At 35.8% G+C, this 14,987-nt stretch overlaps 2 protein-coding genes across 5 annotated transcripts; one reads left to right on the top strand and one right to left on the bottom strand.

The window, feature by feature from the left end:
- The first annotated feature begins 1,643 nt into the window (after positions 1 to 1,643).
- LOC131019170 (uncharacterized) lies at positions 1,644 to 5,651 on the top strand. 3 transcript variants are annotated; one of them, XR_009100108.1, is made up of 5 exons: positions 1,644 to 2,078; positions 3,592 to 3,701; positions 3,781 to 4,152; positions 4,349 to 4,969; positions 5,135 to 5,651. XR_009100108.1 is itself a non-coding variant. In XM_057947861.1 (4 exons), exons 1-4 carry the CDS (start codon positions 1,871 to 1,873, stop codon positions 4,910 to 4,912), a joined length of 1,254 nt encoding a protein of 417 aa, XP_057803844.1. In that variant the 5' UTR covers positions 1,720 to 1,870; the 3' UTR covers positions 4,913 to 5,651. The 3 variants fall into 3 exon arrangements, 1 of the variants encoding a protein (XP_057803844.1); XR_009100111.1 differs by having other exon boundaries at positions 1,938 to 2,078; positions 3,544 to 3,701; XM_057947861.1 differs by having other exon boundaries at positions 1,720 to 2,078; positions 4,349 to 5,651.
- A 2,396-nt stretch (positions 5,652 to 8,047) lies between these two features.
- Positions 8,048 to 14,220, bottom strand: LOC131018997 (uncharacterized). Of its 2 annotated transcripts, none has more exons than XM_057947684.1 (11): positions 13,658 to 14,220; positions 12,720 to 12,942; positions 12,346 to 12,493; positions 11,127 to 11,234; positions 10,530 to 10,687; positions 10,259 to 10,424; positions 10,046 to 10,182; positions 9,228 to 9,915; positions 9,040 to 9,152; positions 8,702 to 8,957; positions 8,048 to 8,622 (listed from the first exon to the last, which is right to left on the bottom strand). In XM_057947684.1, the coding sequence occupies exons 1-11, from the start codon at positions 13,878 to 13,880 to the stop codon at positions 8,362 to 8,364; spliced, it is 2,481 nt and encodes an 826-aa protein (XP_057803667.1). In that variant the 5' UTR covers positions 13,881 to 14,220; the 3' UTR covers positions 8,048 to 8,361. The 2 variants fall into 2 exon arrangements, with proteins under 2 accessions (XP_057803667.1, XP_057803672.1); XM_057947689.1 differs by having other exon boundaries at positions 10,530 to 10,684.
- Positions 14,221 to 14,987: the final 767 nt, after the last annotated feature.

Genomic DNA, 14,987 nt, shown 5'->3' with positions numbered 1-14,987 from the left:
GTATACAAAATTTAAAGTCAAAATGATGAGTCACTTCGTCATATTTTTAAGTGGAAGTCGTTTATTAGGTGAACATAGAAAAAAAGAATTACTCTTAAAAATTCGACGATATAAGAAATTTTAAAAGATACACTAAAAATTTAAAGAATTTTCTAATAAGGAACAAAAAATTAGAAATACGGAGTACTATTTAGAGGTGGCCAAAAAAACCGGAACCGGGAACCGGGAACCGAACCGAAAAACCGGACCGTCCTGGACAGTTTTGGAACCGGAACCGTGATACACGGTTCCGAACCGAAATCGAAACAGTGCTCGGCCGGTTCGGTTACGGTTCGGATTTTTCAAATCGCCGGTTTTCGGTTCCAAACCGGAACCGAACCGTGGAATCGGGAACCGGGATGGAACCGTGCCAGAACCGCCTTGGAACCGTGAACCGAAGGTTGTGGAACCGTGGTCTTTATGCTTATTAAAAGTAATTATTGTCTTATAATAAGTAATTATTCACATGAAGAATTGTAATATTTCAAAATTATTACTTTTTTCACGAAAATTGTTATTTTTAGTCACGAAAACTTGTAATTTTAATGATTTGGTCAAGTAATTATAGTCGTAAGAAAAAATAATCATTGATATGAATAAAGGTAATATTTTTTAAAAATGAAAAAAAATAGAAAAAGAGTAATTATTGACTTAATAAAAATTACTCCCTCCGTCCACGAAATGAGTACACATTTGTGGACGGCACGGGTTTTAAGAAATGTATGGAGTGTAGTGTGAATAGTTTAAGGGTCCCACTTTTTGAGAGTATTAATTAAAGGGTTGTGTGGGGTACACTTGCCAAAAAGGGAAATGAGTACTCATTTCGTGGACGGACGAAAAAGGAAATATGGGTACTCATTTCGTGGACGGAGGGAGTATTACTTTTACTCATGAAAACTTGTAATTTTAGTTATTTGGTCAAATAATTATTGTCGTAAGAAAAAAATAACAATTGATATGAATAAATGTAATATTTTTAGAAAAGATGAAATAATTGGAAAAAAAGAAAAAAATATAAAAAACGTGAAAATAAAAAATTAACGAAAAAATAAAAGAAAATAAAGAAAATCCTTTACTAAAGTAATTATTATTGATATGATGAAAGGTAATCTATAAAAAATATTACTACAGTTTTTCATATTGATTGTTACTCCATTTTTTATCATATTTTATTTTAGCATTCAAATGTTGTAATTTGTAAATTTTATTTATAAGAGTTGTAAGGTGTAACTTTGAATTATAAGTTCAATTTAGAAAATAATATATATGGACTTTATATTTTCTTGTGTCATTTATTTTATTAAAGCAAATTTCATTAAATTTTACACAACAATACATAAAATAATACAAATTACATTAAAAAAAAAAGAAAAAAAAAAACGAACGGTTCTAACGGTTCGAACCGGAACTGGCGGTTCGGAACCGGAACCGAAACCGCTGGTTCACGGTTCGGAACCGAAACCGTGAGGGTTATTTTTCGGTTCGGTTCCGGTTCCAGTTTTTGGAACCAAGAACCGAACCGTGGCCAACTACTATTATTTAAAAAAGCACTGAAAATTCAACACAAAACATGATTAGTCGCATAGCAAATTGAGATGCAGAAATTGAAACAAGATCGCACCGTACCGACATCAAGGAGACGTATATGAGAGTTTAACAATTCGACCCCACTGTTATCCCAAAATCAAACCAAAACAAAAAAGGAAAAATAAATCAAATATTTGGAGGCTGAGTATTAAAATGGGAGCATTCAACCACCCTCTGCACACTTGTCCATCGCCCAGCCCCTACTTCTCTCTCCATTTCATCACCTGCCGATGCAGTGCTGGAAATGGGGAAAGTTGATGATCGGCAATTGCCAGTGGCGCAGCACCAACAGTCGCCGCCTCCTCTCCGGCGGAGATGCAGGCTCATCAACTTCAAATGCGCCGTCGTTTTCACGCTGACCGTCGCCGCTTTTGTTTCTGCTTTATTTTGCGCTCTTCCTTCCCGCCACAGGCAAGCTGGCTTTGATGCTACGGAATCGATCAAGCTCACTGGTATATTTGTTATTCTTTCATTCTCATTCTATATTTACTCTTCATAATTCTGTATTTTCTGCTCTGTGGTTGAGTGGTTATTCTTGTTATTTTGATCGATTAATTTGAATGCGTTTTTTTGCTTGATTTCTAATATTATTAGATCTTATTGTCAATCATGAACAGGGTAGTCAACTTGTTCTAATGATATTAATACTAGTAATTTGTGTTGTTTTTGCAAATAAGTACTCCTTCCGTCCCACGACACTTGGTCTAGTTCTTTTTTGCACGATTATTAAAGACACTAAGATTGTAGTGTAAAATATGTGGCTATAGTGAAAATTTATTACTCAAAACGGAAACAAGCCAAATCCGATGGAACAGCCCGAAAAGAAAACTAGGCCAAGTGAAGTAGGATGGATGGAGTAATACTTTCTTCGACCCTAAAATGCATACCATTTGAAAATAGTAAGAATTTTAAAAAATTGATTGAGTATGTTGTGAGTATTAATAAAACTCTTATTTTTATTGTAATAATAAAATGATGAATGAGTATGTTGTGAATGGAGTTAAAGTGAGATCTACAGTGGCAAGTATAGTAATATTGATGGTATTAGTTAATGGATTGTGTTTCACTCTCTTTATATTGTTTAGCTATCCTATCCTATCCTATCCTATCATATTCATATTACTATGTTGTTTTCTATTCAAAATACTGGGGAATCAATTTCAATATGTTATTTAAAAAACTAAACAAATTTCCAGTTTAATACTAATTCGCCAATTTGGGTGGTGAAAATGAATTTGATATCGTTCAGCATGAATGGCAGGTTAGATTAATTTAAAAATAAAATAACGTGAAAAATAGGTAGCAAAATATTTAAGAGAAGCCCAATAATTTGAAAGATAATAAATCCATTTTTTTTCTTTTTCAAAACATCCACCAGAAGGACAAAAAATGTAATAATGAGTTATTTACAATAAAAAATTAAGCAACATCAATATAAATTTACTGTCAGCTGTGGCAACTTACGTTCTACGTGAATGTGGTATACTCTTCGTGGACGGAGGGAGTATTTGTAAACACTTGAAACTGAAGGTGTATTTGCAATGAATTATCGCCATTGTTTACAAGGTCTATGGTAGAGTGTCAGGTTTGATGGAGAAGTTAAAAAATAATGAAGTTGGCCTATGGTAGGTGACCCGTGACCAAGACAAGAAAATTAATATGTTTCAAATTTTAGTACATAACTATTGTCTATTGCTTGAGTGTGATAGATTGGAGCAAGGTTATTCTTGATTGTTCCTAAAAACTTTGTTGAATGAAAAATTTAGAAATATTGATGAATGACAAATATTCGAAAGCTGTATGAATAAATCTAAAAGAACTTCAGTATGTAATGTAACTTAAGCCTCATTTTTTAGAAATCATTTCTTCTTTTCTTTATTCTTAATCTTTACGAGTGTTTGTTTTTGTATGTTTCAGTTGAAGTCACATTCTATTACTGAATCATTACCATTATTCTTATGTCAGCCACTGTTCAAGCATACTTCAGACTTCACAAACCAGTTTCGAAGCTCATTCAACAGATAGCAAGATTAGAATATGATCTTAATGAAGAGATAGGTGTTCCTTCCTCGAAGGTCTGTTCAAGTTAACACTATGTATAGTACTTGCCCTTTGAGAAGAGTGATTTGACAATCCATTTTGATTTTTGAACAGGTTGCTATCCTATCCATGCACCAAGATGGCAAATCTAACTGGTCCGATGTGGTGTTTGGCTTCCTTCCTGATCCAATTGATATTAGTACGAATCCAGTGTTCTTAAGTCTGCTGAGATCCTCCTTAACTGATCTTTTTTTTCAGCAATGTAATTTGACTTTGAATTACTCACTGTTTGGAGACCCCTCCTCTTTCGAGATTCTTAAATTTCCTGGTGGAATCACCATGATACCCGAACGACCTGCTTTCCTCATGCATGTACCAGAGGCACTCTTTTGTTTCAGTCTCGACAGCTCAATTCATGACATAAAGGAAAATATTCTTGAGCTGAAAGAACAACTAAACTCGGGGTTGCATTTATTGCCCAATGAGGTGTGTATGTTATTGTGATTTGAACAGCTACTCTTTCTAAAATGCTTTCAATTCTTGGTATATATTCTATGGTTGATATTTTGTTAACACCAAACACATCACTATCATGTTTTGGTTATGAATATGAATGTTATTTCAGTATATCCATCTAATTCTGACCAAGTTAGTCTTTTATCTTTTTTTCCTCCCGGAGCAGGTGGTGTACATACAGGTCACAAGCGATCATGGGACGACAAAAGATCCCCCAGTTACGGTTAAAGCTTCTGTTTTATCTGGGGTAGGAGCCCTACCGCAAGAGAGATTAAAAGAATTAGCTCATATAATCACTGGTCCTGCAGAAAATCTTGGCCTCAATCACTCTGTGTTTGGGGAAGTTAAAGAAATCAGCTTGTCTTCGTTTCTAAATCTTTCACTTCGCGCACAAACTCCAATACCTTCTCCTTCTCCAGCACCATCTCGGGGACAACTATATGGTACTGGTTCTTCTCCTACATCTTCTCCACCCGACGTGCGTCGTTCTATACCACCTTGTTCAAACTGTTATGCCTCCACCCCAACCGCTGCAAGTGATTTTATTCCGCCCACTCCACACAGTTTACCTATAGCTGATTCACCTGAATCCTCAGAAATTAATGGCAGTCCACATTGTGGGTCTCCTGATCCATCGGTTTCTCCTTCAGCTACTTATTTTAATCAAGTATCTCCCAGCGCATCGCCCAGTGTCCGCTCTGGCCCCGACAGCCGGTGCAAAGGAATGTGAAAGAATGAGTGTCTCCTCCAGTGCATGTTTTATCATATTCTTCATCATCCTGGTCATGTAAGTTGATGCTTTAAAATTTTATTTTTTTAATCTTTTGTGCTTATAATTTTTCTCTTGATAGGCCTATAATCTTGAATTCTTAGAGGGAACTTAAAGCTCAACTTGCGCATCTTAACTTCTTAAAAGATTAGGGTACTAACAGATTATGCATTTCTGCTACAGGCGCTTTAACAATTGGATGGAACTTGTTAATTGCTCATCACCGGATCCTAGTTGTCGTTTGCATGAGACGTGAAGGGAGTTGGGAGCATTACAGTTTTTGTTGTGGAGACGAAGGAATTGTACATAGGCGCAGGAGAAGAGTTGATGGGTCGAAGCCAAAAGGTGGCAGGCCTCGTTTACACTAACATCGGAAGACTGAAGATTCTGCCTTGCAGAGTTGCTCAAGGAACAAACTATAAGATGCACGCCTTCTTTCTCAACTTCTGCAACACCGGAGAAGCCTTGTATATATACATGTGCTTACTTTTACCTTATATTAATCTGAAAAAGTTGTTACTACCTCCCTCCACCAAAAGTATACAACTTTTGATGGACACAGCTTTTAAAAGAATAGTAGGTAGATGTGTGTTAAATAGAAATGAGTGATTGTGATTGTGATTGTGGTTGAATTGAGTGCAAGGTCGTATAAAAATGAGTTGTTATAGTTACAAAGAGAAAGTTCAGTTATATTCAAAAAGGAAAATAGTATACTTTTTCTAGACTAGACATCAAATTAAGTAATTGTTGTATACTTTTGGTGGATGAAAGTGGTATATAAATTTGATCTTTGTCAAATTAAATAATTATTATATATATATATATATATATATATATATATATATTTGGTAATTAGAGTGAATTTTATTACCAAGTGAAGTAGTGTAAGCAAAACTTTACAACCAACAATCCAACAAACTACTCAAATCTATCATCTACTCTAACCTTTATGACTTCAAATACTGCATCACTTTGCCATATTGATCCCCTACTGTGACAATAGATAATTGACATTCCCTTACCACTCTTTCCACTGTACTATTCTCATCACAAAACTTCCTTCTATTTCTCTCTTTCCAAAGCCAATACACCACTGTGGACACAACCAATCTGTAAAGGAACTGTTTACCAGATTTGGTTGTGCATTGGGATTTCATATATTCCAGTTCATCCTGCCAATCATATACATAAGCATGCAACCCACACCAATCAACAATCTACCTCTACACCATCGAAGAGAAAGAACACTTAAAAAATAAATGGTTATGGGACTCATTTTCTTGTAGACAAAGACAACATTCTTGCTCACATTGAACCCCAAACTTCTCCATACGATCACATGTAGACAATCTTTTCATAATTGCCAACCAAGTTATAAACATGAACTTGGGAGGAGCAATGTTTCTTGTAATCATCATGTGCCATGCCACTCTTGGAGCTTCTCCCTGCATTTCCAGATATAGTTTCCTGATGGAGAATTTAGCCTGCAACAAAGTATTAGAGCCAATAGTAGTGTTAGAGAAATGAGCTCTAGAACTCAAGATTTTTTGAATTATCCATGAAGCTTGAGTTGGAATCTGCATTGTATTGATGTTCTGGCCTTTGATATAATATTCATGGACCCATTTTATCCACATACAATCCTTTTTCTTAGCTAGGTTCCAAAGAAGCTTGCTCAAAGCAGCTTTATTCCATATTCTTATATCGGGGAGGTTCCAACCTCCAGCTGTTTTAGGGAGGCACATTTGCTCCCATGCTACTAATACTCTCTTTGTTGCACCTGATTTTCCAGTCCAGAGGAAGTTTCTACAAATAACATTCTGAGGAAGGAGGAATATCTGACACTTGCTACACACTTGAGGGTCCCAGGGGCGTAGCCGCGGGGGGGGGGGGGGGGGGGGGGGGGGGGCTGAAGCCCCCTCCCAAATTTTTAGTTTTTTTTATAAATACATATAGATATATGTTTATATTATAAAAGAAATTTATTTTACAAAAGTTTATTAGCTTGTTATATTCTTCAATTTATAATTAATTTAAGGATAATTGTGTTATTTAAAACTATATAATCTATAAAATTATTATACATTATTATCACTATTATGCTTGTCGTTTAATAGAAAATGCCTAAAATGGATGGAATGTCCAAAAAAAAATTGTTTGCTATTATTACTATGCTTGTCTGTTATTATTATTGATTCTAGCTTGTAATTTATTGAAAATATATAATTTTTGAAAATATTGTTCGTTATTATTGTTATTATGCTTGTCTATTAATAAAAAATGCCTAAAATGTACGAAATGACAAATAAAAAAAATTGTAATGTATTGAAATTAATTTGTAATATATTGAAACTATATAGTATATGAAAATGTTGTTCTTTATAATTACTATTATGCTCGTCTTTTAATAAAAAATGCTTTAAAAATACAGAATGTCCTAAAAAAATTTGTAATGTATAGAAAATAATTTGTTATATATTTAAATTATATAATCTATGAAAATGTTGTTCTTTATTATTACTATTATGCTTGTCTTTTAATAAAATGATACCTTAAATATATGGAATGTCCAAAAAAAAATTCTCTTCAGCCCCCTTCCAAATTAATTCCTGGCTCCGCCGCTGCTTGAGGCGCAACTGTCGTCCGCCTATAGAGATTATACAAAATTTTAATATAAAAAGATGGTTGGCTAAATGATTTTTATTTAGTTTTTGTCAGATGAGAACGGCAATCTTCAAGGGACCCAACTTCGCACTTTTTTACATGAAGTGGGATTTCACGGGAATATGTTACAACTATTGATCAAATTATTTAAGGTTTCTAAATGAATCTTTTTCTTTTAACTATACATAACCGTGCAAGAAGTTTATAATTCTTCTGTCCTAATTTTTAGTATCAATATTTTTATTTTAGTCCGTTTCATATTTTGATGTTCATTTTTTGTTTTAGTAAAAGTAAGTGGGATCCTTACTCCACTTTAATTACTTTAACACTTACATAAAAGGTGAAACCCTTATTCCACTCATAACACATTAAATCACTTTATTAAAACTCGTGTCACTCTCAAATGAATACTAAAAACTGAGACGAATAGAATATTAAGTTAAACTACATAAATATAGTATTTATTAATTTCCTAAGCTTGAGTTTGGTCGATTTGTTTTATACTCAACAAACTCAGAGCACTCTGATTGAAAACTATGATTTACTCTTTGCTTTCTGCCATGACTGATTTCAGTAACATATAAACAGAGCCCTTTCTCCCATTGTTGCCGCTTTAGCAACTCAAGAAATCATATGACTCAATGTATGATCAATCCAGTCAAAACAGAAATTGCCCAAAAAAAGCAAAGAGAAAAAAAGAAAAAGAGAAAAAAGGCAATCTACCAGAACCAGAAATCCATGCTAAACTAACTTCTTTCTGGTTTGAGCTTATCCAGTTGTTTCTTCTCCTCTTCCTTCTCCTCCAATGGCAGCACAACCACAGGAGCCGCAGGCACCCCGTCCCACCGCTCTTTCAAAAAGTTGTCGAACGCCTCCACCATCTTCCTCCTGAACTCGAGCTCCCTCGTGAAGAGATCAAAAATCAAGAAAGCAAGCACATATTTAAATGGAACCAGAAGAAGAATGGTTGAACCAACCAGTAGCGAAAGAGCAACCTCCATCGTCACCTGCAAACAGCTTATCATCATTCACACCAAATGCCCCTTGAAGATTTTTCTCTAGCAAGAAAATCCGAGAGAAACGTACCTGAGGGTGTCCTGCGAGAATGATGGAGCGAATCTTGAGCAGTACAACATTCACATTCTGGAGGGACTTCTCCATTTCGCGCATGGCTTCTTTCAGTGCAATAATCTTTTGGATTGTGTTCGATGGAGGCTGATCATATATAGTAACTTTCCCGAAGAATCTCCCAAGACGGCCTTGCTCTTTGAGCCCCTTCAGCACTAACATCCCAGCCGCGAAGATCATCAACGTCACCGGGAATATATAAGACATCAGGTTTCTGAAATTAAGCCACATAAGACTTTTGTCAATGGCAACAGATGATTTTTCTAAAGTTGTAAAAGGAAGAGATTCAAGATTACCTAAAGATAAGTGTATATACAAGTCCAAGAAAAGATGCAGTAACAAGGGGATCATCCCAGCGCCTGAGTCGTTCGAAATTTTTGGCAGTGAGAGTTAGAGGAAGTACAAGCTCCTGCCAAAAACAATCACATTTTGAAGATTTGGATTTTTTTGAAACAACTATGAAGAAGAAATAGTTGATTCTAACCTTAAAAAGGTCGATGTTACTAGGAATTCCTTCAATCATTGCAGCTTCGATTGTAGCTTGTGTTTTCTCAACTACCTTGCACTTATCTCTGCATATCATCGACGCCTTCTCCACCAAACTCATGTCAGCTACAACGAGGTTCTTGCTAAGCACAACTCCGTGTCTGACCACAGCGTTCTTCCAGAAAGCCAATGAAGCACTAGTTCCCCACGATGCTGATCTCCTCCATTTTCGCAAGTAGACACTTCCATCTATGTCAAAAACATGATTGCTACTCTCAGAAGCCTCACCGTTGGGTCTCACAAGCAGCTCCAGCTCGCTGTCAATGTCCGTTAGTTTCTTGATTACCGTCCCGCCCCAAAAATTTACAGCGAGGGTTTGAAGAACAACCTCCCCATATGGTGCATTACGTAAATATGAAAACTGGGCCAGCTTAGTAGGTTCGTCGAATGTCCTCTTCATAAACTGGAGAGCTTGAAGTCTAGCAATGGCGTTTATGGCATGAGTGACTGCCCTATCCTTCCCTTTGTGAGCACCGTATATGTCATACACCGACTCATCATTATCCTTGGGTCCATATTCGCGTATAAATTTGTATAATCCGATAACTTCGCTTATGAATGCATACCACACATCTCTTCTCACTTCACCACCTAAGTCGACAAACTCAAGTACCAACGTCACAGGCCTGCAAGTAGATTTTTGAGATTATATGAACTTCAACTTCTAGTCTGGATGCTTTTAATGGAAATAGGAAGATGTCAAGCAAACTCTGATACATAATTTAACTGCAAATAAGGTCGGAGAAGCTTACTCACTCCGGACCAGATGTGATGGAGATTGCAGAGTCGAAAACATTTGATCCTAAGGGTCCCACCCTTGTTTTTTCGACTCTTGAATTGTGATGAGTAAGATCCAGCCTTACAGCATCTTTTCCTCCGACCAAGCTAGCTGCCTGATAAAAAAAAATAGTCAAAAAAGGTTTTAAGAAAAATCAGCATCAGAATTATTCGATCACTCAAAGACAATACCTCAAAGTAAAGTGCCCTGTCGGTCAAAGTGACCTTTCCCGGCCATGCCATGTCATTCTCCCATTTTAGAACAGGCTGCTTTCGACTGGAACCAAGACACAGGATTTTTTCCTTAGGAAATTGGGAGATGTCCTGAAATTGATAAGACTTTCGGCCTTCATGCACTCTACAAATTGAGAAGGAACAAAAACTGTCAAGATTCATGGATAAAAACCGATAGTGGTCATGGAACATAAGGCATCAATACCAAAGTCGAGAAGAAAATGCTCACTTGACAAGTTCGGTAATATATGTGGACCATATGCTAAATGAGACGCCCTTTTCTTCACCAGCTAAAGCTCTGAAAAGATTATGTGCAGTGGGACAATCAGCTACACCAGAAACAGCAGGAGCAATGCGAACAAAAGCTTCTTCTCCCACGAGCTTCTTCTTCATGTTTGAAAACGGATCTTTGGTCAGTACATCTCAATGTCTGTATATATCTTGTAAAAGAGACTAATTGTCACATTCAACCAGTTCTAGGAGAATACTTTGAACCCTAACATTTACTGATCTAATTTTTTTCTGTATTTCTAGAATTTCAATTGAACAAGGTACTTTTCCTGTTCGGCCTCCAATAATGCATAATAAATTTTAGAAGCATTTCTTCAAAAGGCAACATACAAGAATGTTGATAGATGACAATCTATGGAAAGACGGTCAAATTGACTACATACCTCAAAATTATTTCAAAGAATTCACTTTAAGAAGCTACCTCAGATAACATAGACTAATTTGAGAAGCATTCAACAAAAGCAACAACAAGAAGGTAATATACAAGAATTCAGATAAATGACAATACATGGAAAACCTGACAGATAGGCAATACCTGAAAATTACTCCCTTTGAATAATTTAACTCGGTTACCCTTTCCTTTCCGCAGAGGATTCTCCCATGCAAGCATAGTTATAAAAATTAGTCTCCGAAATGCAGGTTCCTGGTAATGTATCAGAGGCAAAAAGACAAACTATAAGTAAATGCCAAAAACTTAGCAAGTCCAGCTAAAACAATACAAAAGGGGACTAAAATGAGTAATTGGAGAACTTTTAGCTAGTGGTCAACTATATGACTTAACAGGAGGGGAACGAGCCTGAACTTTTGACAGAATGAGGGAGTGTGAGCAGAGTGGCACGAGGTGTGACCATCAAATAGAAAAAAGGGAAATTGCAATATTATGAGTACATATCAACTTTCCCGGAAAGTTCACTCATATTTCTCTGCAAAACAAATGAAGGGAGTATAGTTCTCCATATAAACTGCATTGCATATTTACAATAGCCACCTAACCAATTTTGCATAACATGATGATACCATCCTAATAGAATGGTTTTAGATGAAGCTGTCTCCCACATGGTGGCACAACTAATATGAAGGCCAAATAATCATATCATGTTTATATTAGTATATCACATTCTACAGTTAAAATTTGCACAGTTCCACCTTTGTCACCTCAACTTCAGAAATATCCAAAAGCATATATGAACATATATGCTTTTAGAATAAATACAATACAAATATCAGTGTCTACATAATTATATATTTCCTTTCAATGTTAATTTTATTTCGGACTACTCTGTTTTCCCAAAGCGTTCCAGCATGTACGAATTTACATATAGGGATTAGGGCATATCTTACTGTAGGATGATCTCAAGTACTCCAGTTATATCCACAAAAACACAATAGATTAACATAAGTCGGTGCGGGTAAGAGCACATTAAATAATACTCCCTCCGTCCCATTAGGCTTGTCCCATTTCTTTTGGGCACGGTTATTAAGGAGAGTATAATTAGTGCAGTAAAAGTGAGTAAAGGTGTGGGGCCATATTGTTTGTAGTGTAAAATCATTACCAAATATAGAAACAGGACAAGATCTATGGGACAACCCAAAAAGGAAAACAGGACAAGATCAATGGGATGGAGGGAGTATAACTTTGTCGCTGTACCTGGAATCTAATTAAAGTGCAGCACTGAATCTAGTAGAAAATCTGAAAGTGAACTAGTATTTTCAATGAGAGTCCAAAACAGAAACAGTGCAGCGACTGCACTGACCTTGAGGCTAGGATGAACTTCAACGTTATTCCTTGACAAAAACCTGAAGCAGCAATACTCCACCAAATAACGTGGATCATTATAAACTGATTCGGGAACAAGGGCTTTAAATATTTTCTGCATTTTCTGTCCTGTCAACCCATTCATCCTGCATATCTTAGACGTGGGAAAAGTCAAAAATTAATTCCTTCATACCAGCAAGATGTATTGCACCCATTTTTAAACTTGCCTATACACATACTAAACTTATATTTACAGCACCTGTTCATTTCATTCTACAGAAAATCGATAATGTGGAAATGATCAAGCAGACAATAAAATAAACGCATAACGGAAGCATGAAGGACGGAAAAACTGAGAAACAGTAACTTTACCGGCTAAATTGTTCAATGGAAACGATGGCAGCTTCAGAAAGCTCTCCTCCAGGAGTTCTTGAATCAATAGTCGGTTCAATAATAAAGACATCATCCATATCTTCACTGTCACTCTGAGGGCTAGGCTTTCTATCATGAACAGATTTTACAAGTGGAGAAGTTACTTCATTGAAAAAGTTTTGGGTCTTTGATAGCCATTGGTTTACTGATTCTTGCATTGAATCTGTCAGCCAAAAAACTTTGTATTGTAACATAGGCGCAACATATATAACTTTCCGGAATTATCACATGATAAAGTGAAAGAACCCCAACCTGAAAAACACTTTTGCTAGATATTCTGGTAAAATGTCATCATCGTAGTCATAGATACTATCTTTAGTATATATCTACGTAGTAGTTTTTAGGTCTCGGAAAAGCTAAGCACTTCCTATCGTTCCCTCCCACACATTGTTTACTCTCTATTAAGATTCACGTTTTGTTCATTTGAAAAGGTTCCAACTAGTAACTTTTACTTACTCTCCTAGTACCATGATTACACATCAAGACAGAGATTCTATCCCTTTTTAATCCATGAAGAATTAAGTGGTTAGTCAGCACGACAGAGATATAAAAGACAGAGGTTCCAACTACTTTATGTTCTTTATTCTACAAATACCTTCCTAAACCACACGATTTTTATATTTCCTCCATAGGTGTTTCATTTTGCATAGTTCACAAAACAAGTATGAAACACAAGGCATGACTCAACACAACAGAATGCTTAGCAGCAAAAAATAAAAAATAAAATAATTGTAGCATACTATAATATCCTAGAAACTTTTTGCTGACAAACGATCAGAAAAACAAGCAAGCTCATATCTTAATCATAAGCTAGTGTCAATTAAGCAGCAAAATCAAGCTCATCAACACACACAAACAAAGAAAACACTGGAACTCACTTGTATCAATATCATTGAACTTCCGATTGATATCGCCAAGAGACTGCCCCACCAGCTTGAACCCAAATTTGTTATCCGGGGTCGAAGAAGGAGGTGCTGAATTCGGAGAATCCGAGGAACCATTCTTCACACAGCAAGCAATCTTGAAAAACGGATTCTGCTTATGATGAAAAGCTGCAGAAGATTTAGGGGTTGGCCTTATGTGGGGTGTTTTCGAGAGCATGTTTCAGACCCAAATAACTTCCAAAAGAATCAAGATTTCATGATCTCAGGTTTACAGAGAAGAATGAATGATTTTTTTTCTCAACTTTCAAGATTCGTTACTTTAAATTCTTGATTCAAGATTATAGGCCAAAGGATAAACATTGCTAAACAAGGACAAATTAGCAGAAAGAGCAGATTAAATCGGTCCCAGAAAAGCAAAGGGAAAATGAGGAAGCAGACAAAGGCTACTTCGCGAAGTAATGCAAGCTACGCTAGGATTGGTAGCATTAGCAACCAAAAACGTAGGGCCATTTTGTAAAAAGTTTAGATATTTTTTTTTAGAAAAATAAAATTAGTGCTGATTGATGCTAATGTGTAAGAAAGGATTTAAGTAGAGGCATTAAACTATCCGATTCAAGCTAAGTGGTCAAACGCGGTTGGCTTGATTCATCACTCGAGTTTGGTGAAATAACGAATTAACTGTTGCCAAATTATTTAACGCGGAATTGATTAGGAATAAATTTTTTAAGTTACTGTATTTAATCACTATTGGAAATTATTTGATTCTGAACAAACGCGATTGAGTAAAATACTCTCAAGTCTCACCCACTCCCCCAAACTATTAGTACTCCATTAATTTTGCTTTCATCACCACGTGTTGAAAACTGTATTCTTTTTATTTTATTTTTGGACAAATAGCGCCAAAATCCATCAACTTTGGACGAATTCTCATTTTTCTCATGACTTTTAAATGTTAGTGTAAAATATATAAACTTTCGATTAAATATGATTTTTTTCCCCCATAAATTGCACCCCTATCCTAGACAACAAGCAAAATTCATCTTTAATAAACAAGAATTTTCTATGGCAATTTCAACAGCTCCACAAGAAAAGGATGAGACAGTGACTTCTCAGTGTTTGCGCAAGAATGAGAGTAAAATAAAAAACAAAATTGAAATTGGGAGGAGAAAATTAGGTCTATTAATTAAATCAGTGACTAAAACAATGTTATTTTATCTATTTTATCAAACGACGCCATTTTCAAGTCAGCATTAGTAAGCCACGTCACTTAGAAGTCAACAAAAGTATAGTCGGAAGATTTCACTGTGGGAAAAATCAGATTCAA

This window comes from Salvia miltiorrhiza, chromosome 1, assembly GCF_028751815.1.
Source record: "Salvia miltiorrhiza cultivar Shanhuang (shh) chromosome 1, IMPLAD_Smil_shh, whole genome shotgun sequence".
Taxonomy (NCBI): domain Eukaryota; kingdom Viridiplantae; phylum Streptophyta; class Magnoliopsida; order Lamiales; family Lamiaceae; genus Salvia; species Salvia miltiorrhiza.
This window is presented reverse-complemented; position numbering and strand designations above follow the sequence as displayed.